Genomic DNA, 23561 nt, shown 5'->3' with positions numbered 1-23561 from the left:
GCCTTTGTTCTTCCTAAAGGTTTATTTCTGAGTTGTTAGTGATACACCAGTCATCTTCATATCCCATGTTTCACTGTTTCCTCGTGGTAAGACGGATCTTATTTGCGAAGATAGAACTTTATATGCCACATAGAACTCTAAAGGGTCACGAAAGCTTAATGTCGCAAATTCCAAACATTCACAAACAAACAAGTCCAAGCCAGCCCAGAGAACATATTTCGATCGCCCTCAACGAAGTAGGTACTACAGTACATATCCCTTCTTGCATCACGAGGTAGGCACTTAGTGGTTAGGTTAACCACCCATAAAGACCAGGAAACCATGACGAAATCGAAAACCGTTGCGGGTATCATTCTAGTAAGTATCTATACTATATTACCGATCTAATTGTGTTTCGCGTGAGATTCATCGCCCCATCCACCAAAATCAACTCAAAGATGCAATGGCCCCTCTAACCCCGGGACGTACCAGAAATTAGCACAGAGGGGCGTGACACTGTCGTTACAGAAAAAGACTTGGGTTAGCCTGCTGACTTGCGAACTCGTGTTCTAATTTGAAACAGGGGTGCGTTGGTATAGTAGTGGGATGGTTTTGTTCTTACCTGGTGCTTCCGTTCAAGACAGTATGCGCATCTGTGCCTTCTTCGCTGGCTTGAAGCGCTTTCTTCATATCTGTTAGCTCCGCGGACCATTTGAAGTCGCGCGATTTGAGCTGTGAAGTTGATGTTGAGGTTGAGGCCGAGGTGGGCTTTGTGGGGGTAGTGCCGTTCGTTATGACACCATTGCCAGCTCCATTAGTGAGTTTTTGATTTATATCTGTTTCTCCGTTCTGAGTGCCGTGTGTCCCGTTCGCGACGCCGTTCGTCAGGACAGGAGGCGCCTTATCCGCGTTGATTTCAGCGTACAGGTACCCACGCGACCAGTAGTACGGCAGGGTGCGAGTATAGAGTACTGGTCTCGTCTCCACGTCAATACGCATGGGGATATTGAGGTTATACAATTCAACCCGGTCGTCCCAGTTCTCGTAGAGATGGTGCACGATGCGCACGGCGAGTCTTGCCGCCGCTTCGATGATATCTAATGGCTGCTCGTCCTTGCTGCCGAAGGAGATGGCGATTCCGCGTTTCCCGCAGGTGGCTGCCTCGAGGGCACCGCCGACGGTGCCGGACGAGAGGTTGTAGATGGTTGAGGCGTTGCGGCCGTGATTGGGGCCTGAGATGACGAGGTCGATGGGTGGTCTGTCTGTAAAGAGGTTGAAGAGGCCGAGCTGGACGCAGCTAGCTGGGGTGCCGTTTGTGATGACGACCCATTCTGTTTCGGCTTTGGCTTCGGCTTCGCTTTCTGATGGGGTGGGGGTGGTGTATGTTTCGTCCCAGGTGCCGTCGTTGCGGAAGGCGTCTGGGGGCACGTATGTTGCTTTCAGCGAGGCTTCGATGAGATGGGCTTTGCCGATCCAGGAGCGCGATGCTGCGGGAATGGCTACAGACACTAGATGGCCTGCGCCTTGGAGGGCCTCGACGAGGGGCCGGACATAAGGGGACAATCGCCGCGATGGCGGGCCGTCGTCGTTGACGAGCTATAGTGATCGTCAGTTCCGATTCGTCTATGTCTCGAGATGCGAATTTCTCGATCCGTATGCGCGCATCTATCCCATCAGAAGCTCCCGATAAGGCCGTGTTTCTGATTCCTTTTTCGGGGCGAATGATGGGGGCCTGAAGCTGGTCTGGTGACTTCATGACGAAGATCCCGAGTACAGGCACGGCTGGAGGCGCGGGAGGCAATAATTTGCCCCAGATCGAGATCGAGAAGTAGAGCAAAAAAGAAAACATACCAATATATGCATCACAGGTGCCTCTTCCGATGGAGGGTTCAATAATACTTAGCGCGGTTGGCGGCGGGTGGAATTGAGTACGTTGCGATTACAGCGAGGTTAAAACGATCAATATAGTTTTGATCGACCTCAATAGAGAGGTGAATTTGCGAAAGCTTTCAAAGAACGATAACTTTGGAAATGGTTACCAATATTATATTTATAGCTTATCTCGACGGTTAAGGATTGAGGCCTCTCGTCGCCGTTTTCAACCGAAAACAGCCCCCGAGAGGCGATTTCCGCCTCAAAACTGGTCGCGCGGTGAAGCTTTTGGGAGCTTGGGGTGAGTACAGACATGTTTGCTGTGTATTGGAGATGCGAAAGGAAATAACGCATACAGCGAATAAAAAACATTCTACATATGTTATGTACGGTATCAAGTATTAAAACAAGGTACGATACAGACCATAACAAGCCCAGACTCGAGGTCGCCGAAAAGAGGCTGCGGTGAAGCTCTCAGGGCTCGTGGGGAAGCAAACTCGGTCACCCACACACACCCCAATCAGTCGCCGCCGGGAATCCGAGGCAATCTATCTGACTGAATGCGTGTCAGATGCCCAGGTGCGATTTGGAATGAGTCTCAACGTGGAAGAAGGTCATTTATGAGGGTGAAGCAGTGAGGCATGCCAAGGATGGATGGATATAGATGGTAGTCTTTAGCAAAAAATAAAGCGCCGAAAATTGGAGCGCAGCCATCCAGCCCGCTGCTGCACAGCATAACACAGAGTTTTCCCGGGTGGATTCATGCCTAAAACTACACGGGGCTGACAGGGAGATCATGGTCCGGGCATCCTCCTGAACGGAGTATTCTGGGAGGCGATGACTCGATGAAGCTGGAGCATGTCCGCGCCATCCAATATCATTTGTCCTGTCGGGAGGTGCGGTTCATTTCCCCTTTACTTCTCTGGTGGGGATGCACACCTTGTTGGACAGGTTACATCAGATTCAATATGAGTCTCCGTGGTGTTGAAAAATCATATTACGTCGCCTTGTCAGAGGTTTCTTGGGACGGACCATGGACCAAACAATCAGACCGAACGGAACAGGCTTCTAGAAGCCCAGAAGGGCACGTTGGGACATCGGCCCCCTCGGCTGGCAGACTAATGTAAGCGAAATTAATCGTGCTATGAATCCATCTCCGACGGGATGAGACGTGAAAGACATCTCCATCAACTCCGATTGGAGTGGTAGTCCGGCCCTGGAATGAGGAAGCCTGGAGAAATCTACGTCGAAACTCATCGGCATCCTGTGCGACGCAGGGTCAGCAGGTCTGAGATCGAGATGGGACGACCAAGTAGCGTAGGACTGATAGCGAGGATTTGAACATCGTATGAGTAAAGAGTGGTGTCAGCGGTGGCTATCACCCCTCCTGGTGGCCGGGCACAAGGACTAGTGTGATCCGGCGAGGGACAGAGGGTCATGCAAGCTATGGACTTGGTATTTCTTGGACGAGTTGGCGCGGTTGGCGATCGCTGAATTGGAGTTTCATGCCCAGAGTGATCACCTTGATCATCACTCCTCTCCATGGAGGGGGGAGCATACCTGGCAGTATAATTATGGTGGGATTTCGTGCAGGCCGGAGTAGCTGTGGGCGGATTTAAAACACTTAAAACACCGATTGACCAGGACTCAGACAAGACATCCATTCACACTGTGTCAAAACTGCCAATTGGCCTGTGCACATTGATATTATTAACAATAACCGTTCGAGTTCTGACGACTGGCTGCGCCGTATCGGAGGCCGATCGCCTCAAAATCTAGTGGGGAACGTTTCTTGTCACCCAAATTTCTCACCCTCTTTCCTTTCTTTCTCCTTTCCATCGACTCATACAACCATCGACCATCGCTACTTGTATCTGGAGGTCTTTTCAACCTCCGGACACTTCGCATCGACCATCTCGCTCGCCTGTGCAAGAACTGCACGGTATTTCGTCCCCCCAACGCATAGTTGACCTGGGGACCTTGCCGGCTTTCTTGAAGTCTTCACGACCCGTTCCCCGATCTCGGATCCCCTGTATGGACTGCGAGAGTGCTCAATCCGCTGCGGGCATTGACCCCAAGATCCTCGATAGCTATCAATCAGACACCGTTTTTACTATACCGTGGGAGAATTCAGGTTACGAGCAGCCGTTGGATTGGGACACGAGTCAAGACTCGAACCATAGCGATTCCGAATTCGCGGAATTGAGCGCGAACCCTTCTCTACTGGGGCAACCCAGTGAGTACCACAGCGACGATAACAGGTATGAGCTGCTTAGTCTCTTTTGGCGCTCCCGGTAGACGCCGGCTAATGCGATTCGTATAGCAAGCATGGAACGCCGCCCGACAACAAATTTACGGTAGCCGATGCCTCCGCTGAAGGCACCCTTAGCAGCACTGTTAGCCCAAAGACCCTGCCCTCGGCGGACGATAACTTCCAGCTTGATGAGTCATGGCCGCAACTGCAAATGTTCAACAATATGATGGCCGGTTTCCCCATGGATGCGCCTCTCCTTTACCCTTACGGAAAGGAACCCCCGGCTTCAACGGATGCGTTCATCGTTGAAGATGGCGCATCACTCACGCAGGGACAGGAGTTCTCTGATATCCCATCGGAGCATTTCATACAGTTTCAGAATATCCCACATGCATTCCCATTTGCGACAAATGAACCCTGGACTGGGTCAATTACCAACACCGCGGAGCCCGTGACTGGTCAACTTCCTGTCTCTAGTACTCTGGGCCCACAGCAAATCAACAAAGGCGCTAGACATGTGGGCAGTTTCCGAAACCCTATGCAGTCCCTTGAGACACGCTGGCTCGACAGCCTTGAGTCGCAATTGCCTAGCAACATAACTTCACCGTCCTCATTCTCTACGTTCCCGCAGCACTCACTATGCATCAAAGACGAGGTAACTGGCCAAGACTTGTTCCAATACAAATCTGAGAGTTCATCTGTGTCTGATGACATCCCTGGGACCTACGAATTTTCTTATTCCGCAACTGGAGATGACGTGCCGGCATTCGCGGATAGGCAACTGGATGAGGAGAGTGTGTGGAAATGTTCCCAGAAGGAGGAGTCACCTTCCGAGGCCTCTCATGGTCCTCAGACAGCTACCGCGTTCGTTGTGAGCGAAGACCTATCGGAACCACTCTTTTCTTCTGTTCCGACAAGTACGCGAGCTTCGCCCCTTGCTACACAGCGTGTACCCGCTAAGCCGCAAGCTCTTGGAGCTCAGTCGGCGACTGCGATCAAGAAGCGCAAGAAGCGCGCCCAGAGTGTTGGACTCGGTCAAGATAACCAAAAGCCGTTACAAATTGTGCAGGAAGATGGCCAGGGCGGTTCTATTGCTTCTGCAGACTTCGTCTCTCCACCCCGTGGAGCCCGTCGCAAGGGTCCCTTGTCTATGGCTGGTAGGGCTAACGCCGGAATGCGGAGAAAGAACAAGGATACCTGCGTTCAGTGCCGGTTGAATAAGCGAAAGGTAACGAACAATTCCACCGCGATCCACTAAGAGAAAAGCAATTTGTTGACCTCTGGCCAGTGCGATGGGAATGCCCCATGTGACGCATGTCGTCCCACTCTCCATGAACAACCATGTGCTCGGGCTTGTTTCTCAAGCATTGTCGAATATGGAACGTGCAACTATATCTGTATGTATACATCATATCATCAGAGCCCTGAATTTCACTTTACTAACCTCGCCAGCTCAACGGGCTATCAACCACCCTACTTTGGACAAATCTGGGCGAGTCCGGCTGAACATTCCCTCCGAGTTCGACTTGAACGACCTCCTCTCCTTCCTTGGCGAGCGACAGGGGAAATTCAACATCCGTGCTACACAAGCTTGGGGCTCTCTTTACGTCCTCGACTTGGGAGAGACGTACAAATTCCTCAGAAGCTTAAGCGAATACAATGGCAACTCGCGCTCAAACTTCCTCGAGTTCATTGATCGACGGATCATCGAGTCAAAAGATAAGTCTAAGAATTGGTTGACCTGCATCAAGGACTGTGATCCAATGCGCAATATCTACGTGAGTTCCGCCAAGGGTTTAAGTTTTTTTTTTTTTTTTTTTTTTTTTTTTTTTTTTTTTTTTTTTTTATCCATGCCTCTAACCAACCCGAATAGACTCTGCTTTCTCAATGGAACAACATGCCAAGCCGTGCGAGCTACAGCTTCATTCCACTTGAGGCTGACGGTAAAGAAAAACCGATGGATGTCAACGACCCCACACACCAGCGCGAGATACTTCTCGCAGCACAGCTCTCGCGCATTGTCTGCCGTATGCTCGAGGTTGAGGGCTTCCGCAAGTTGGAGCGAGACTTCTACAACATCAAATGGAAACAGATCTCTCAAGAAACTCACATGAATTTCTTGAAGGAGCTGGGACACATACTCCTCACCCTCCGTTGGCGAGTTTCTTGGTGGAAGCGTCTCGGGGATGGGGGCCGCGAGCCCGACCCAACCAAACAGCATTATGTCGACCGAGTCGACCTACTCTGCAGAATCCTTTATGTCTACTACACCTGTGTTCTGGCTAAATTGCCGTCTTGGTCGGCCTCCGAGGTTCCCAAGGGCATCTGGTCTACCTACGCCGACGCGGAAAATCCCGTCTGGGATGATTTCCCCGTCGACCCTTCTGATGACGGGTTCAAGTCATGGATCGAACGAGGCACGGAACTCATCGAGCAGTCGGGTGCGCCTATTCGAGTTGCAAAAATTTAGGCTTCGTGGCCAAACCATTTAAAATACCAAAAGACTGGGCGGCGAAGTGGAATAGGCTGATATTTGAGATACCCTTGGAGCGTCTTTTTATGTTTTTTATCTGTTTACGATTCACGAATTTCTCATGTATTCTTCGGGTTCTTTTACGACTTTGATTGATTGATATTAGAGTACGATTTCTTATTTGCGCTGGCTGCATATTTCGTTCAAGTCTAGACCTATCTACATAGAGCTATAAACTTGAATAGATCATACCTTTATCTCGACTTACTTTTGCATGCACATCAGAAACCACGATAGAATAGTTGGGTATCTAAAACTATTGCCAGTATCACCTCGATACTGACACTATATCCAATTCTAAAAAAAGCCACATGAAACAAACGCAGATGTATAGCATCACATAGAATAAACATCTCCTTCTTTTCTTTCTCTCATTTATTTCCCGCTCTTCCCCTTATCCTTGCCCGATTTCTTATCCTTCTTCCCTCCAGCAAGTAACTCAAGATGACCCGCCCGCTGCGCGAGATTCCGTTCCGTCTTCGCAGTCAACCCAGCTGATAGTTTCTAAAGATACCATAGCGTTAATGTTTTGTTTGAAACATAACCATCTACCACTAGCATATCTTGTCGACCGCAGAATCTCACCACAGACCCGCACATGGTACATACCTTGGTAATCTTTTGCTGCTTGATCAACGAGGCTTTCTTCGGCGCAATCTGCCCGTTTGTTCCCTTCTTGGGGCCGAGGGCTGAGGGGCTGTTATTTCAGAAAAAAAATATCGGTTAGTTTCATAGCTGTCAAAAGAGAACAACTTCTCCTCTCGAATAATCTCGAAAGTCGGTCGCGTAAGAGCGACAGCGGTGGGAAGATTGAAAGGTCGATGAAAACCATACCGTTTCGTAGAAGTATTGGCCTTCGCCTTCTTGAGCAGTCCTTGAGCCATGGCTGGTAGGTGCGGAGAAATTAGGTCAAAATATAGTCAGGTATTGAGTGAGTGTACTGCCAGCAGCACGGCGCAAAGGTAGGCAATAAAGAATTGTACTGTATCCAGCGAAGTCGAGGGTCGGGGAGTGAGCGGAGGTGGAGGGATAAAAATTCCTTATCGGTGGGCTTATCGGTCACGTGTGATATTAATCGATAACACCAATGAAGTATAAACAAACAGCTCCTCAGGATTTAGCTTCAGTAGAACAGGGCCTTCCCTGTCTAACAGTCATCTATCTGTCTAATTACTATAAAAGTATGCATTCAGTCATCACCAGTATTCTTCCGTGTGCGCAACGCCCCACGAAATGAGGTGCATACCCGGGAGCGTCTTCAGGTTGGACTGGACGATATGGAAACTCAAGAATAAGCTTCCTATTTCTGAGAATTAGAGACGAGTGTCGGCTGTTAATACTGCGCATTCCCTATATACAGACAATCGCAGATAATATCAGGAACAAAATAAATAATGTATATAGCACGACATATAAAAAGGACTAGGTATCTAGGAAAACCGCCAAAGGGAAACGAACGGAAGAAAATGCAAGAAAGGACGCCGTATAAAGCATGCATTCCATGTGTATAGTACTATCCAGCTAGTTGGGAACCCCGTCGTCGATTCCAGCTGTCTCCTCTGTGACCGGCACAGTATCATTTGGAGCGGGATTTAGCTTCTCCCCAATATCAACGCTCTCTCGCATTATCTGTCGCGCGGAATCGTCGTCAACATCCATGTCCTCCTTTATTAACCTAGCGGCAAGCTCGGGGACTAGGACAGCTTGTGAGTATGGGACCACGCCTGCCTGCTTGACGATGTTGTCTTCAGTTGCTAGGCGGCGGAGCTTTCTGGCGAAGCGCGTTGTAATTGCTTGTAACCTAGATGTCTATTAGCGTTTTGCTTTCGTGGAACGTAAGGAAGGTGTGCGCTTACATCCTCCCGGAACCCCGAGTCCCGTAGTACCCGCATGATATCGTTTCCAGGGCGTCGCCAGCGAGAGTAAGGCGGAAGTTCTTTGCTTGCCCTGATTTCATTGTAGTGTCAAGAACGTTTCGGTAATACGATGAGCTCTCCGGGACCATTAGTTTCTCCAGCTCATCAAAATGAGCTTCAATACGTTCGTCAAACTTTTCCCAGTCAATTGTTGGGTAGCCTTTCTCTTCCCACTCCTTTTCCATAGCAGGCTTCTTATGAGACTCGCAGAAGACATACTGATCCCTGATGCGCTGTCTTGGTTGAGCTCGAAACTTGATTAACAGCTCCGGCTCCACCGGCTCCTTGCACATCGGACACAGGTATTCGACCGCTTCGGCATTCTTGGAATCATCCTCGTCCGAGATAGGAAAGCCATCGGAGTTATAGCTCTTCGCAGAACTTAGATCGCTCATCTCATCATCGGACTCGGGTATCTCGAGACTTGAAGGTGGGGGCTCTATCTCCGGATTACGTGGAACCCTGAATCCACTGTCTTCCTCCTCTTTCTCCTCCTCCTCGGGACTATCTGCTTGTGTAGAAAACGAAGTTACAGACGACTTCGGCGGCGGCGCACTCGAGGGGGCATGCGACTCGGCCATGCTGGAACTAGGTGTTTTGCGAAACCTTGAGCCATAGCCTAGACTTGGGCGTTTGCTGCGTTGCGACGACCACGTATCAAAGGGGTCCTGTGCTGCCATATCATCGGATCCAAGCATACCCGCTGCCTTCCGTTTGCGACTTGAACCTGGTGACTTGGTGGTGAAGCCCCGCCCGTCATTATTCTCAGCGAGCTTCTGCTCGAGTGTCTTTTCTGTTTGTCCATTCCGCGAGGTTCGTGATTTGCGAGGTGTAGGCATTTCCAGTCCATCGCTCTGCTCATCTTCGGAATCGGAGAAGCCTTCCTCATCGCTGGTTCCACGAGGTGGGGCATTAACGTCTTCTTCCTCTTCTAATTCTTTCTTTGCGGGCGCCGACGGTAGGCTTCGTCTCGTCCGTAAACTAGGCATGGTGGATGTGTAAAGGGGCCAATTGATCAGGGTTCGGGGTTTTTAGAATTGTAAATTAAGCATAGACAAAAGAGACAAAGGTCGTCGAGTCACATAGCACGGACGGAAAAGGAATAATTCAGGTGGTACAGCCTATTAAGAGACTTGCGTTAGTTACTGTATAAGTAGTCTTAGTAAATATGGAGTCGAATCTCCTCACCTCGGAGGATGAAATTATTAACGGTTGAGATGAGGAGTAACGGGGATTCGAGTTGGATGAGGTCGTCGAGCAGCCCAGCACGACAGTCGGCTGCCGGACTTTGTGGGAACTGTGAGACTGATGGAGGAGGGCTTCGCGGAGTTGAGACGCGTGGTGGGCGTGACATGACACGCGGGACCAGAGCTTCTCCGCAGTAGCAAAGTTATGGAACTTTACTCGCCCGCCTCCTTTTCCCACCACACTTGAGAACGTACTATTTCTTTGGAACTACATCTTCACAATATTTCCTCTCCATTTCTCATTTCCCCGGGAATTCATTGAATTTCCTGAACTGACAGCTTTAAAATGTATGTATAGCTATAATCGATATGCGCGGCAAAGCAAACCTCACGCCAGTAAGCCATAACTCCATTGGTAAAATACCATGCCAGGAACGTTATTATAAACGACTCTGTAACCTTCAAAGACCAAACAGTGGAAAACATATCTAAATAGAGTTTAATATATTAAGAAAGTTCATATAAGTATGCAACCTCTAAGGATTATACCATCCTTCGCCCATATATATTCATAGTTCATCATCACTCAAAAGTCATTTGGATTTCACCTTCGCCGTCGTCAGCCCACGCATTCTCTTCTAACGCCATTGCACCAACTGTTGTCGCTCCGATCGCTCCAGCCCCGATAATGCCGGGAGTTGTAGCTGATGGTCGAAGAGTGGGTCGAGAGGGGCGGGGATCATCGGGATGGTACATATCAGGTTCGAATGAGGACAAGGACCGTTGCGGTGGTTCATGGTAGGATGTATCAAAGGTCATTTGAACTTCCTCATCCTTAGGAGGAGGGGGTGGAGGAGAGGGTGACTGTTTGGGGTTTGGTTGCGGTGATTTTTGGGCGGATTCTTGAGTTTTGGAATCTTTCGCAGTGGAAGGTGATGGTGTTGCTGGTGAAGTCAAAGCCGGAGAATTCAAATCCAACTTCATAGGTGGTAGAGTTGATTCAAGCTGCTTGACCTCCATCATTTCTGATGCCAATTCAGCCTTGATGGCGTCAATATCAAACAACACACTGCCTGCTGCGTTGCTGCCTGTCGGGCTCTGAGGCGATTCGGATTGATCAACATCGTAGGACTCCCATGCCTTCTTTTTGGCCAGCTTCCCCCGTTTGAATAAGCCAAACCGTTTCTTTTCTGGCTTGCTCTCTGCGTCTCGGCGGGCCTCGTCGATCTCACGGATTAGCTCCCTTTGTCGTTCACCATGATTCTCGGGGTCGGGATCTTCAATTTCTGCAAATTCTTCACTGAGGACTTCCCACCCAATATGCTTCAAGAGACGGGGTATGGCTGCACGGTAGTCCATGTGTCCGTTCACGAGCTTGGTGACGTCAACGTTTTCAAGACCTGGAATCCCTTCAACAGGGGCTAGACCGGCCACGCGCATGATACCTCCGGCAGTGGCACGGAACAAGTATCCTAGGATCCAGTCGTTCGAAGAGTATCCGTTCACGAATCTACCTGAAATAACACCACGGACCTTGAGGTATTCGTCTTTGTTCGCAACCACAGGGGACCCGAAAAGATAGACATTTTCAACAAGCCCATAAGCACCCTTGTCGGCGAGCTCCTTTAGGCAGGAAAAAATGACTCTTGCACCAAGAGAGTATCCAAGCAAGGTCACCGGCCGCTTGCCCAGGTTGCGATCCATTAGTGAGTCGGCCAGAATGAGACCAGCCGCATTGGCACGGGCGAGTGAGACGTTCCAGGGGTTATCAACTAGATAAGAGAGCTTCGTGAGGATAAGGGGAAGCTGTAGGGATGCCATGAGCGCTGTTAGAACGGTGCTTCCGAGCACTTGTTGTAGTCCTTGGGTCAAAGCCTAGGTTATATTTGTCAATATCCCGATCGTATAAGGCTCGGTGTGTGCAAAACCTACCTCTGTAGCTAGAATATTTATGGTTGCACCCATGCTCTTGAGCATCTCGGGTTCCCACAAAACCGAATAGATGTCTCCCATGATAGGATCAACAGTACTATAAGGCAATCGCACATCGTCTACATTTCCAGCCATCCACCCTGATACCGTGACAATAAGGTTAAACCTCTTGTTGTTGTGCAAAGGACGATATTCGAACGTCTGGACTGCTCCAGTACGCCTATGAGACGCTCTCAAACCTATTGTACTCCCTGTCAGGGTAGCCCCAGACGCAATAAGAGCTGTACCGCCAGCTCCACCGAGGAAGGCGCTGGTTCCACCAACTCCAATTGTAGTGAAGCCGGCGGCAATACCAGCACCGATGACTGGAGCAAGTAGACCAGCTGAGAGACCGATGACCAGCCCTCCACCAACAGTGGCCAAGCCCATAACCATGTATTTGCGTTTCAGCGCCGACTTGCGGCGCTTCTCCATATGTTCTGACTCATCCCATGTCTCCTTCTCCGCCTCCTCTTGCATTTCCAGGGCATCAATGACACGCTTCTCGAATTTGGAGATCTGTAACCACGAAATCTCCATGGATTCTCCTACACTCTGTAGCAATGTCCGCGACCGCGAGTCGTAGCTTGAATCTGAAATCAATACTAGGAAAAGGTCGCAGAGAACTGTCCAACGAATATCGATATCGATTTTCTGGGATGTTGGTAGCTCAGACGGTGTCTGAACCTCTGGAACACTCCCATCGGGGTGAGTGTCATATGGAGGTGGGGAATTTGTTTCCGAGGACCTATTGAGCTCAGTCGATAAGCTAGACCGGTCCTCATCCTTCCAGGTATTCGATCTGGTCGAGGATAGGGATTTCTTGGATATATCTTCTTCTTCGGCCAACGGATTCTTGACACGAGCATTCGCCATAAGCGGTCGGACAAGATCTTCAGGCTGTACTCCATGCTCAGCGAGTTGCTCAATCATCACCTGTTCCGCCTGGTTGATATCCATGTGAGAGTACAACCTAGCCATCATTGCCTGGCCCCATCCTCGCGTTGAGTCAAGCGCTTTTTGTTTCCGCTTGCGAGTCGACTTGGTTGCGGGGGCTCTATCCATGTCCCTTACCATCCTGAAAATGGTTAAGCGTGTGACTCCCACATAGGCGATTCTTTGGCTTTCGGTCAGGAGATCTTTCGTAGCTTGCAGCTGGCTCAGAGTATCGCGAAGTTCTTCTCCCTCGTATCCTGCACCAGTAGCATCGGACTCTCGGAAAAGATAGCTGGTGTCTTCGTCCAAACTATTTATAGACTCGGTATCATCGTCAAGCTGGACTCTGGTGTATCCTTTCCCAGCCCCTCCGAGGCCTTGGTAAACCGCCTCATTATCATCTTGCTTTGTTCCGCGGGCAATCAACCGTCCATAATCATCGTATAGGTCAAACTCGTCCAACGCAGTCATATCCTTCCAGTCCCCATCGTCGCTCTCTTTGTCTTGTTCATGATCATCTTTCTCCTTATGGTCATGCAGCCGCTGGTGCGACCACTCCGACATCGGGATGTCATTCTTCACTGTGTGTTCAGGCCGCGAAGACGTAGACTTCCTAGTGTCACCCTGGGCTGAGTGTTCGGTATAAGGTGGAGGTGGTTCATGTTCGGTGTCTGGCGGTGGGCTCTCTGATGTACGTTTCTCTGTTGTGGATACCGTTACTGCGGTTTCTGCTCTGTTGGGTGTGAGTGTCTCGCGCTCGCTTGGTTCGGGAGCAGGAGGGACCTCGGGCCCCTCCTCTCGACTGTTCCCTGTAGAGGTCTTTCTGTCAACCGGCTGCTCTACCGAAGAAGTTTTCTCGACCTCCGGCTCTGCTGTTGTGGTATGGGTACCAGAGCCAGAGGCTTCCTCCTCCGCATCATGAAATTGGTCTTCGTCAACCGTCGACTCGGTGTCTCGTCGGGGTGGCTTAGGTCGCGATCGAAGAGGTAGCCCGAAATCATCAAATTCCTGCACAGCTGTGGTGTCTTGGTTTGTGGTCGGCTTATCTACCGGTGTGCTCTGCTGCGAAGCGCCATTTCCGCCTTTAATGCCGTCAGTTGGTGTATCGGCGTTCCGCGGCAAGGGCTCGTGTGACGGGTCCGAAGTACGTGAGGCCGGCTGATCACCAGGGAGGTCGCCAGAGTGGTCAACGGTGGGAGCCGGGCCCGAGCTCATCCTTCATCGAAAAGGAGATCCCAGAAGTCTTCAAACTGGCTTCTTTCTAGTCTTTTGTTTTTCCCAGTTGGTAACCCCGTCTGAATTCCGAGACAAAGATACGACCCATCCGCGCAAACAACCACCACGAATCCTAAAAGCTTGCACTCTGGCAGCTTGGTTCCCACTTATGGACTATATTGAATACGGTGTACAGAGCAGTGTGACGACGGTCCAGGCGTCAAAGGTGTTCGGGGTGTTGTGGATCCGAAAAGGGGTTGGGTGGAATATTCGACAACGGCTAACTGGCGGAGGCTGCTTGAAGGGACGTCTGAATGGTTAATAGACAGAAAAACGCAGGAAATTTGAAGAAATCAAAACAGGTTGACAGATCTTACCTTCTGCCGCAGTTATTATTGCTCCAAGAAGTTGTTTCTGGGACCGGGAGAGGTGTCCGCGCGGCGTGAGGTTCTGAAAGCGGCGATCCAACTTTAGATCGAAGCACCCGTGGGGTTGAGAGGAGAGGCAGCCGGAGATCACGTCAAATGCAATCTACCCCCGAACTCACTCGCGAACCACCAAGCCCGACGGCTGTTTGATAGTGCGGCTCACAACAAATAGGGACATCGGCTGTCGCCCGAAGCTCCCGTTTGATCTATCTTGAAATTCCTGTCCAGGGCATAAAATGTGCGACTGTCCACAATTGTGAAGTCAACCACATTAACCACATAGTGGGAATACTAAATTTCTATGCTAAAGCAATCTGAGTATTGTTTTTCATCACTTACCCAAGGCTCACAATTACAGGCCATTGCGAAAACCATTCCTTTCAACTGTACATTCAGGCAAACTTCAAGTGTGAGATACCAAATCGTCCCATTCTTGAAGATTGAGAACAAAATAAACAATCTGCTACTTCCAGGTCAAATATAAGTTGACAAGTTGTTCATCATTAAAAAATCATGAAAACGGAAACAAAGTAAATGGCCTAGGTCCCCAACCAAGACCTGGCAGGCGAATACTAGGTACTATGGTACTTTGTAGCACAAGCATCTGTCTAAGCGGCCCCAGACGGATTCCCCCTCCTAATGTTGTCGGCGCTATGCGATATTTTGTTGGTCTTTGTTTAGCTGTTGTGGATATTCGTAAAGGTATTTGTGGCATACACGCTACTTGACGAACCGCCTTCAACGTCCACCTTCTCTGAGCTTGCCTTCTCCCTATCCTGCAGCGACGGTGCTTTATTTCTATCAGAATATACGCCTTCAACCAATCGTGACTCGGAGTTTGAGGTTGACTTCTGAAAATCATCATCTTTATCTCTAAAGTTGTCTGTAACAGCCTCTAATACGGGCGTTAATATGGCAATCGCGCATCCTAGCTCGATCCCCAACTTACTAGTAGAAGGCTCCTTTTTGGACAGTTCAGGAAGCTGAGACACTTCGTGTAGTGATTGTTGAATTTAGCTTGAGATTCAATCAATGCCCACTCGAATAAACTTACACCCCCTATATATTCCAGAGTTGATAGAATTGAGCGTCATAGCTCGCCACGTCCATTGAGGGAATATTCGTGCGCCCTCACCCAAGCATGAGATTCACACACACAACCAATGTCCTTTACACTTAGATTCGGGCCTGGATTCTTTAGTTCCATATCTGCATCGTCCATATTCCTAGATGGAGAGCATATCACTATACCATGCTGCTGGCGACTTACAATAATCCAACGTGGCAGATGGAGAAAAGGGGGAATTCGGCTCAAAGTGAAGTGAAAGTTCTTTTGATAGTTGTTTCAATTTTTTTTTTCCATCTGGATCGTATACTTACCATATGGGAAAATTTTATGTCCAGGCACACCTACAGTATCTCTACTAGTATGTAGGTACTGAGTGCTAAGATCGTCATGCCGGATATTTGGGGCCATTTCTGAGGGGCGGGGTCTTCAATCTGCCCACTGTGTCTAGTATATTCAAGAATCCGCTTGTCGCAGTGAGGTCCCACGCCCATACTCTGCGGTGCAACCTGAACGGTCTTAGAGCAGCTGTTCCAACGTTCATGTTTGGTGCCAAGAGGCTGCGTTTCGTCGTTGATTCGGCGGGCTTCTCTCGGTGGAGCAGTACCAGCGATCTGACGTCGACGATAGGCACCGGCTGTCTGCAGAAACAGCCCCCACCGCACAAGCGCATCGTCAATCCTATGGCTGACGGCGGTTGAAGAAAATGATCATCGTCTTCTATAAAATCTGGGGAAATCATCTCCACGCTCACGAATTATATAGCGAAAGATCTATCCGGAAATACACGAAACGTGCCATGAATTGCGAAAATTGCAAACCCGTAGTGGCAGTCCAGTCTCCACAGGGCTGCCCAGGCGCGGCCACTCACAGCTGGCTCCGGCAACTGAGCACACGACATCACCGTTAGGAACCAGAAGCGAGCGTCGCGGCCTCACTCAGCAGCCCGAACTTGGAATTGGCTCTTGGACTTTTGGTGGGCTCTTGGATGGGCCCAGTCTCCGGCTCTCGTCCTTTCATATTAATAACCTGTCGCCCAATGCCTACTCTCCTATCGTTTCCCACACCGACACCGTGATATCTGGCACTTTAGCCCCGTTATCTGTATGAAATCGCCGTGATTTCTAGAGAAGCGAGCCCCGAATCCGAGTGATTTCGGAACTTGCTGGGTTTCTCGCAATGCGCCCGTTAGCCTTCCTGTTTCTCCTTGCTCTCGCCGGGTTGTTATTAGTCCAAGCGGAGGGTGATGTCGAAGTCACTTTCGAGGATGTAAGGGATAAATTGCCCAAGGTTTATAGCGGACAGGCTGAGGAATCCGCGCCAAAATATTTCCGTGAGTCTCTTCTACCATGTTTCTAGCCTAGCTGCATTTGATTGTACGCTCAGACATAGCTCGCTAACTCGATATCAGAGGAATCTTCGTATGTTACCTACCGGTCTTCACAGATTTTGCAATACGCTAATGCCGATTCCCATCAGCTTCCACTATCACTATGATGGGCGGTTTGTACCCCTAGTCTCATTATTTCCATTGAATGTGACTGATTCCAATTGCAGGTTTGCGGAGGAACCCCTATCCGATAACGAAACGCTTCCGCACTTATCTGCGCTCATCCAAACATACTTATCAACGATGGCGGACCTCCGTGCCGAAACCTGGATAATGCATGGATCACTTCTGGCTTGGTGGTGGAATCAAAAGGTGACATGGTTCGAAGGCGTTTAGTTGTGGACATTTTTACTGACGGGAGTAGATCTTTCCGTGGGACAACGATCTCGACGTCCAGATTAACGAGCCTGTGATTCACTTCCTTGCCGACTACTATAACATGACCGAGCATCATTTCGATCTTCCTGATGTCGAAGGTGGACGGACCTATCTTCTGGAAATCAACCCTTACTATGTTATTCGGTCAAAATCGGATACGGCGAACGTCATTGACGGAAGGTGGATAGACACTTCGTCCGGATTATTTGTCGATATCACAGCTGTACGGACAGACGATGAGCGCCGAGCAAACGGCGACCCTGGTGCCCTGATGTGCAAGGACTACCATAATTTTGATGTGAGTGCAAGGTGCCAATTCCCAACGGACAGAACAGAAGCTGACTTCTTCTAGGAGTCCGAAATATATCCACTCAGAAACACCTATTTCGAAGGGGTTCCCGCGAAAATTCCATATGCATACACGAAGCTTCTTCAAGACGAGTACGGCCCGAAAGCCCTAACCAAAACCAACTACCAAGGGTATGTTTGCAATCGCCTGATTGCCTCGTTATATTATTACTAACATGCTCCCTAGCCACCAATTTAACGAAAAGACTAGTGTATGGGAGAAAATCCAGTGAGTTTAAGCTCCGTGGTCTTGGTTTTTGGACTTACGCTGACCGCACCCTTTCAAAGAAACAGTAGATTATTGGCTCGACGCCGGAAGGTCCCCGAGGTGCCAGTTCGAACCACGCCACTTAAACATTTATATGGCATCAATGTCAGTTCTAGGCCTTGACGGTTTGGCCGTCGTTTAATTACAGATTTAACCATATATAATGCGAACCCCTGTGCACACTGGCGCTTTTGGATTTGGTTGGCTATTTTTTGGAGCTTTGGTTTGCAGGCGCACAGCATAATAGCCTTGTCCGAGGCTTGCATTTGAGAGTTACTGATATCGTGTCGATGTTTCAATACCATCTACTGTTATAGTTAATGCATATATATACTCTGATCGTTTAATGTTTCCACATCCAGCCTCCTCTTTTTAGACCTCCTCCATCTAACCCTATCGACTGTGTAACTGATACGAGTAGCCCCGTTGAGGTTGTATCACAGGGAATGCGGTGATGAAAGTGGCTGGAAAACCAAGCACAAGGTACAATTTTGAATTGCCGGTTAGGGGATAATAATGCGACTAAAGACTATTGTTCGTCCGACCCCAGTCGAAGGAATGGTCCCTATCTCGTCTTTCGAACTTTACTATGGCGGTCAGGACCTTGTTCACTGCTGGATGCCGAGAGTAAGTGGTTGGACCTCCGGATCTGGGATCTCGGGGTATTCACCGCATCTAGACAAGGCCGGGGAAAGCTCGATAATGCGGTGTACCAATGCCAATATAACGCAATATCTGTCCAGTGGACTCCGTAGTGTCTATGCTAAAGCCCGACATAAGAATTGACTCGATGGTTTGATGTCTCGACTCGATCTGAGGGCCTGACAGCCAATCCCTTAGTCAGCGGATAGGCAGTGCGGGGGCCTGATCGCAAAGTGAACCAACCAATAAACACGAGCCCCCACTATGAGCTCGTCGTGCCCAGGCGATCTCCAGAACCCACTTCCACTTCTGCCTTTGTTCCAGCCTTCCAGAGTTGACGGAAACACCGAGGACGCCGTCTAGACCTTGAAGCTACCTGCCTGCAAGGAGCACCTCGTACTGAAGAATGCTGGTGAACTGCTGAGTTCCGCCTGGTTGGCTCTTTTCGCTCTCTTCTGGATCTTTCCCTCTTCTCTCTTCTGTCCCCCGCTTCCACCCCCAGCAGCCCTTACATTGACGATGTGGCACGGCGTGGAAGCTGTCACATCCTCCATCGCCTAGTCGCCATGTCGTTCTCGCCGCCAATTCAGCCTGCACCGGAATTCGGAACCCACAGCTCAACCTCCACATCGTTTACCCAGGGCGAAGGAAGCGAGAACCCCCCTCCTCCAGCCTCTCATAAGCATGCATCTCAAGATGCTCTGGCTCTACGGAGCTGCATCACCTGTCGCCGAAGGAAGGTCCGCTGCGACAAAAGGTCCCCGTGTTCGAATTGCGTCAAGGCGGGCATTGAATGCATCTTCCCCCCGCCAGGCCGCGCGCCGCGCAAAGTGAAGCGGCAGCCAGCTGAAAATGCAGAGCTGCTAACGCGGCTGCAGCAACTCGAAAATATAGTCGAGGCCGCTATGACAAACTCCAATACTCAAGCTACGCCGTCGCCCCCTCAACAACGTGGCGACCCGCCTGCTAGGCCTCAGCCTTCTCGTCATGAAGAGGGTGAGGGTGGATGTCCAGTTGCTGCCGCGGGCGCGGCGGGGCAAATGCCATCGTTGGAGCACGAGTTCGGAAGACTCGTTATTGAAGATAATCGGAGCCGATATGTGAGCAATCGGTTTTGGGCAAGTCTTGGAGATCAGGTTGGTTATTTTCCTAGCTCGTGTGGTTTTGTGTCAGCTAAATGCTGATGCTGGCTCTGAACTAGATCGAGGAATTGCAGGATATTCTTGACCATTCGTCTTCTGATGAAGAGGACCACTCCTCACCAGGGTCATCTTCTAGCTACTCTACGCCTCATGATGGAATGCTCTTTGGCTTCTATTCTCTTGCCCGCTCTCTCCGAAATTTCCACCCGCTCCCGGGTAAAGTTCCGGTGCTATGGGAAATTTACGCGGAGAATGTCAAACCGTTACTGCCCGTGGTTCATGGCCCCGCAGCCCATCAACTGTTCACAACAGCTGCGCGGTCCCCAGATGCTTTGGATAAGAACAATGAGGCCTTGGTACTCGCTATGTACTTCGCAGCAATCGTCAGCATGTCTCCTGAGCAGTGTATGGCTGAGTTAGGAGAAGCCCGTGACACCCTAGTCGGCCGTTATCGGTTCGCTGTGGAGCAAGCACTGTCCAAAGCTAATCTGTTGAACACCCAAACCCTGACATTGATGCAGGCTGCAGTGATCTTTTTGAACGCTGTTCGCCGAGACGATGACACTAAGTTCGTCTGGTCAATGTCATCCCTTATACTTCGCCTGGCACAAGGACTCGGTTTACATCGGGATGGAAACAATTTTAATTTAAGGCCTTTTGACGCTGAAATGCGCCGGAGACTGTGGTGGCACGTTGTTCTACTTGACCTTCGATCTTCCGAGGACCATGGGACTGATGTGCAAATCCACGATCGAATGTTTGATACCAGACTTCCCTTAAATATCAACGATGACGACATTTCTCCCTATATGAAAGAGCGACCGAAGCCGAAAGTAGGTTTTACCGACATGACCTTCTTCCTCGTGCGGTGCGATATCTGCTATGCTCTTCGAAGGGTGGCCTATACATGCCCAAATACTAGCGGAGCTGTTTCAGGACCCACTCCGGAAAACTGCGGCAATGTAGTACAAACTGTGAATATGCACATCGAAGAGCAATATCTGAAACATTGCAACATGTCAGATCCGATACAGTGGATTAGTGCGACAGTTGCGCGCCTAGTTCTCACGAAAATGTGGCTTGTGATACACCACCCGATAACACGCCAGGATCTTGAATCGCAAATCAGCCATGAGTCTCGGGAAAGCTTATTTATTACATCCATTGAGGTTACCGAGTTTTCTCGTTTAATCAAAGAAGACGAGAACACAAAGAAGTGGAGCTGGATGTTTGATGCGTATATGCAGTGGCACGCTATCGCCATGGTGCTGGCTGAACTCTGCGTGCGCCCATTGAGCCCTCTGACGGATCGTGCATGGATCGCGGTGACAACTGTTTATGACGATTGGCTACGGACCGCTAAACAGCGGAAAGGGATGCTTTGGAGGCCACTTGCCAGACTTATGAAACGAGCAGGTGCCCTGAGAAAGAAGCAACTAGAAGAGCTAGCGGCTCATGTTGAAAATCAGCAAGCCGCTGCCCGAAGCGCAATACCTGTTTCCGCACAGTATGACCGGCCTTCTATAGGATCGCCTTTCTCGTCGCATTTTCCGGAACATTCAAGGTTGGTAGCTGCGGCGCCGCCGATGGATTGGGATCCGTCCCAAGGCCCACTGGACTTTGATATCACACAGGGTCCTATGGGTGCGATCCAATCACTGTTTCCAGAAGGCAACTTCTTTGCCATTCCTGCGAGCCTTAGCTCAACAGCACCACAAACTCAAGCGAATATGAATGTTCCCATATCCATGTCTAATGAACAAATGGCCGGCATCCCACTAGAACCTTCTAATCCAGCGGCCAATTTTCCGGAATGGGACCAGGTGCTGCGGGAGTTCCAGCTCGACCAGGGTAATAACCCCATGGGCGATGTCACTGGGTGGGTGGCTTGACGCCTGTCATGGACGAACTGGCTATCCTTTTTATATAATTGGATCCCATGTCTGCTATTATATACCTATCTTTGTATTATTGCCTTTGAGCCTCTAAACGTTGAGATACCCATATCTAGTATCAACAGATATTCACGGCATACTTTGCCCTTATATTAGATATGAAAGCCTATAAGCCAGGACGGAGTTAATGGTTTTCTAGATGCAGCCATGTCGATTCGCTAACTTTTTTGCATTATGTTAGCTCTGTATGACAATCTCCTGGCTGAATTTTGTACAATGGATATGTATTCCATTGTTATGTCACCGAGACTCGGTATCATACTAGAAGGAAATACAGAAAATACATCCATTCAAATTTTTCAATTAATTCCGCATGCCTTTTAATTACTACTCACGCATAAATCATCATCTTTTACGTGACGGAGAGGGCTATACTTATACCTCCGCGGTAGGTCACGTGCGGGCAACTCTATCCAGACTGGACAGCTTGCCATAGCTCCGCTACTCCAGACCACGTCCACCCCATTGCAATCAACCCAATCGACCAACTCAGCACCCCTTTTTCGCTCTCCACATCGGTATAAGATCCCATATACCCTCCGTCTCAACAGCCACAAAAACCGAAGAATAATCAACAACAATGCCGGCCAAACGCGCAGCCGCAGCTACCTCCGCTTCCCCGTCGGGATCATCAACACCCACCACACTCTCCTCAGGGCCCAAAACGCTATCCGCGAACTCCTCCATCTCCGATATCGCTATCAATGTCTGGCAGCAGTACCTGACGACTACGCCGCAGCGCACAATGCTCCTAGATGCCTTCATGGCTTTCCTGATTCTCGTCGGAGGCGTGCAGTTTGCGTATTGTGTTTTGGCGGGGAACTATGTATGTGTCTTCCTCATGTTTCTATCCTGCTACTCTTTATTCTACTTGAGTGCTTTTGTTTTCTGCGCCGCGAATCTTATCAGTCAATGCTAACCTGGTGTCTTTGCGGATAGCCCTTCAACGCCTTCCTGAGTGGATTCTGCGCCGCTGTCGGCCAATTCGTTCTCACGGCTAGTTTGCGCATGCAGACGAATCCGGCGACAGATTCTGCGAGTAAGGGCTCTGGTCCGGCGAAGGGATCGAAGACTGTTGTTGGTCGTGGTGAGGGGGTTAAGGATGGTAATGTTTCGCATGAGAGGTGAGATTTGCCCCCACCTATCTTTCTTTTTTTTCTCTTTTGCACTTTCCTTCTGTTTGTGGTGGATTGGATGCATATTCGCTTGCACTATAACTGGAGAACAAGAATACGTTTATTTGATGTGGATATGTGCTAATGCGTTGCTGTTATGTACAGAGCATTCGCCGACTATATTTTCGGGAGCTTGATTCTGCATTTCTTCTGTATTAATTTCATAAACTAAGCTGGGGCTGAGTTCAAAATGGCTGAACCTACTTTTTTTATGGTGGAGGATGAGTGGATTGTCTACTTGGGTTACCTTGTGTCTGACAGACATTACCTGAAAGGGTTACACTCAGATACTGAAGGAGGGGAGTATTTCCCTGGCGGAATTATTCTGACATGATTGTTTTCTTATCATCATGTGCCTTCATTTTATGGGGGCTGGATATTTGTATACCATAGCGTATCTACTTTACGTCGGATATAGGAAAAAATGTTACTAGACTTCCAACAGTTACCAACTAGGGCAGTGCGATCTATCTGCAATAAGAACCAAGGTGAACCTAGCATATTCAATATGGGTATATTATGTATAGGTAGTCTAGATGTATTCTATTTCCCAACATGATCGATGCAGTTTTAGCGTTGCTATGTGGACAAGGCGCTGTGAGAGGCTCGCCGTATCCACGTTCCGGTTAGAAATGTCCCGTATCCACGTTCCGGTTAGAAAGGTCGCTTCGACAGACCCGGAGTCTGCGTTTCTCAAAGAGTACTCGTTATCAGCGGTTTCCTCCGCGTGCAAAGTTCCTGGGAATGAATTCCCGCCGAGACGCCCCAGAGATCAGGCGTTCATAGCTCGATACCATAAGCGCGCCAAAGTACGGCTGGGTTAAGCAACCGGGATCATTTGTCGATAGCTCCGCATTATAACAACGGAAGCAGACCTGGTTATTAAAGGCATCCACAGAGTAGACG

The 23561-nt window shown here is 49.5% G+C and overlaps 9 protein-coding genes across 9 annotated transcripts; 4 read left to right on the top strand and 5 right to left on the bottom strand.

The window, feature by feature from the left end:
• Window positions 1-30: 30 nt before the first annotated feature.
• On the bottom strand, window positions 31-2121 carry ASPVEDRAFT_43605 (5'/3'-nucleotidase SurE). The gene is made up of 3 exons (XM_040812858.1): window positions 1831-2121; window positions 602-1575; window positions 31-495 (listed from the first exon to the last, which is right to left on the bottom strand). Exons 1-3 carry the CDS (start codon window positions 1840-1842, stop codon window positions 432-434), a joined length of 1050 nt encoding a protein of 349 aa, XP_040669902.1. The 5' UTR covers window positions 1843-2121; the 3' UTR covers window positions 31-431.
• Window positions 2122-3885: 1764 nt separating this feature from the next.
• ASPVEDRAFT_134961 (uncharacterized protein) lies at window positions 3886-6575 on the top strand (the record flags this gene model as incomplete). The annotated part of the gene is made up of 5 exons (XM_040807181.1): window positions 3886-4112; window positions 4175-5333; window positions 5394-5502; window positions 5558-5883; window positions 5979-6575. 5 exons carry the CDS (start codon window positions 3886-3888, stop codon window positions 6573-6575), a joined length of 2418 nt encoding a protein of 805 aa, XP_040669901.1.
• Window positions 6576-6837: 262 nt separating this feature from the next.
• Window positions 6838-7638, bottom strand: ASPVEDRAFT_43603 (DUF2462 domain-containing protein). Its single transcript, XM_040812857.1, has 3 exons — window positions 7473-7638; window positions 7248-7335; window positions 6838-7142 (listed from the first exon to the last, which is right to left on the bottom strand). The coding sequence occupies exons 1-3, from the start codon at window positions 7520-7522 to the stop codon at window positions 7014-7016; spliced, it is 267 nt and encodes an 88-aa protein (XP_040669900.1). The 5' UTR covers window positions 7523-7638; the 3' UTR covers window positions 6838-7013.
• A 166-nt stretch (window positions 7639-7804) lies between these two features.
• ASPVEDRAFT_43602 (RTC4 family protein) lies at window positions 7805-9893 on the bottom strand. The gene is made up of 3 exons (XM_040812856.1): window positions 9743-9893; window positions 8495-9675; window positions 7805-8439 (listed from the first exon to the last, which is right to left on the bottom strand). The coding sequence occupies exons 2-3, from the start codon at window positions 9541-9543 to the stop codon at window positions 8160-8162; spliced, it is 1329 nt and encodes a 442-aa protein (XP_040669899.1). The 5' UTR covers window positions 9544-9675; window positions 9743-9893; the 3' UTR covers window positions 7805-8159.
• A 430-nt stretch (window positions 9894-10323) lies between these two features.
• Window positions 10324-13863, bottom strand: ASPVEDRAFT_85545 (uncharacterized protein; the record flags this gene model as incomplete). The annotated part of the gene is made up of 2 exons (XM_040817713.1): window positions 10324-11616; window positions 11674-13863. The coding sequence occupies 2 exons, from the start codon at window positions 13861-13863 to the stop codon at window positions 10324-10326; spliced, it is 3483 nt and encodes a 1160-aa protein (XP_040669898.1).
• Window positions 13864-14899: 1036 nt separating this feature from the next.
• Window positions 14900-15274, bottom strand: ASPVEDRAFT_136032 (uncharacterized protein; the record flags this gene model as incomplete). The annotated part of the gene is made up of 3 exons (XM_040807257.1): window positions 14900-14942; window positions 15009-15186; window positions 15241-15274. Coding segments are annotated over 3 exons (255 nt in total), but the record flags the coding sequence as incomplete, so codon positions are not given.
• A 1262-nt stretch (window positions 15275-16536) lies between these two features.
• On the top strand, window positions 16537-17706 carry ASPVEDRAFT_30612 (putative mannosylphosphorylation protein (Mnn4); the record flags this gene model as incomplete). Its single annotated transcript, XM_040810370.1, has 7 exons — window positions 16537-16690; window positions 16769-16778; window positions 16804-16860; window positions 16915-17059; window positions 17112-17423; window positions 17478-17605; window positions 17661-17706. 7 exons carry the CDS (start codon window positions 16537-16539, stop codon window positions 17704-17706), a joined length of 852 nt encoding a protein of 283 aa, XP_040669896.1.
• Window positions 17707-18517: 811 nt separating this feature from the next.
• Window positions 18518-21811, top strand: ASPVEDRAFT_43598 (putative C6 transcription factor). Its single transcript, XM_040812855.1, has 2 exons — window positions 18518-19519; window positions 19585-21811. The coding sequence occupies exons 1-2, from the start codon at window positions 18950-18952 to the stop codon at window positions 21415-21417; spliced, it is 2403 nt and encodes an 800-aa protein (XP_040669895.1). The 5' UTR covers window positions 18518-18949; the 3' UTR covers window positions 21418-21811.
• Window positions 21812-22069: 258 nt separating this feature from the next.
• Window positions 22070-23153, top strand: ASPVEDRAFT_43597 (putative oligosaccharyl transferase subunit Dad1; the record flags this gene model as incomplete). The annotated part of the gene is made up of 3 exons (XM_040812854.1): window positions 22070-22306; window positions 22420-22602; window positions 22759-23153. Coding segments are annotated over 3 exons (484 nt in total), but the record flags the coding sequence as incomplete, so codon positions are not given.
• Window positions 23154-23561: the final 408 nt, after the last annotated feature.

The sequence above is a fragment of the Aspergillus versicolor genome, assembly GCF_001890125.1.
Source record: "Aspergillus versicolor CBS 583.65 unplaced genomic scaffold ASPVEscaffold_7, whole genome shotgun sequence".
Taxonomy (NCBI): Eukaryota; Fungi; Ascomycota; class Eurotiomycetes; order Eurotiales; family Aspergillaceae; genus Aspergillus; species Aspergillus versicolor.
Note: the sequence above shows the minus strand (reverse complement) of the source record. Positions and strands in the feature narration are given on the sequence as shown.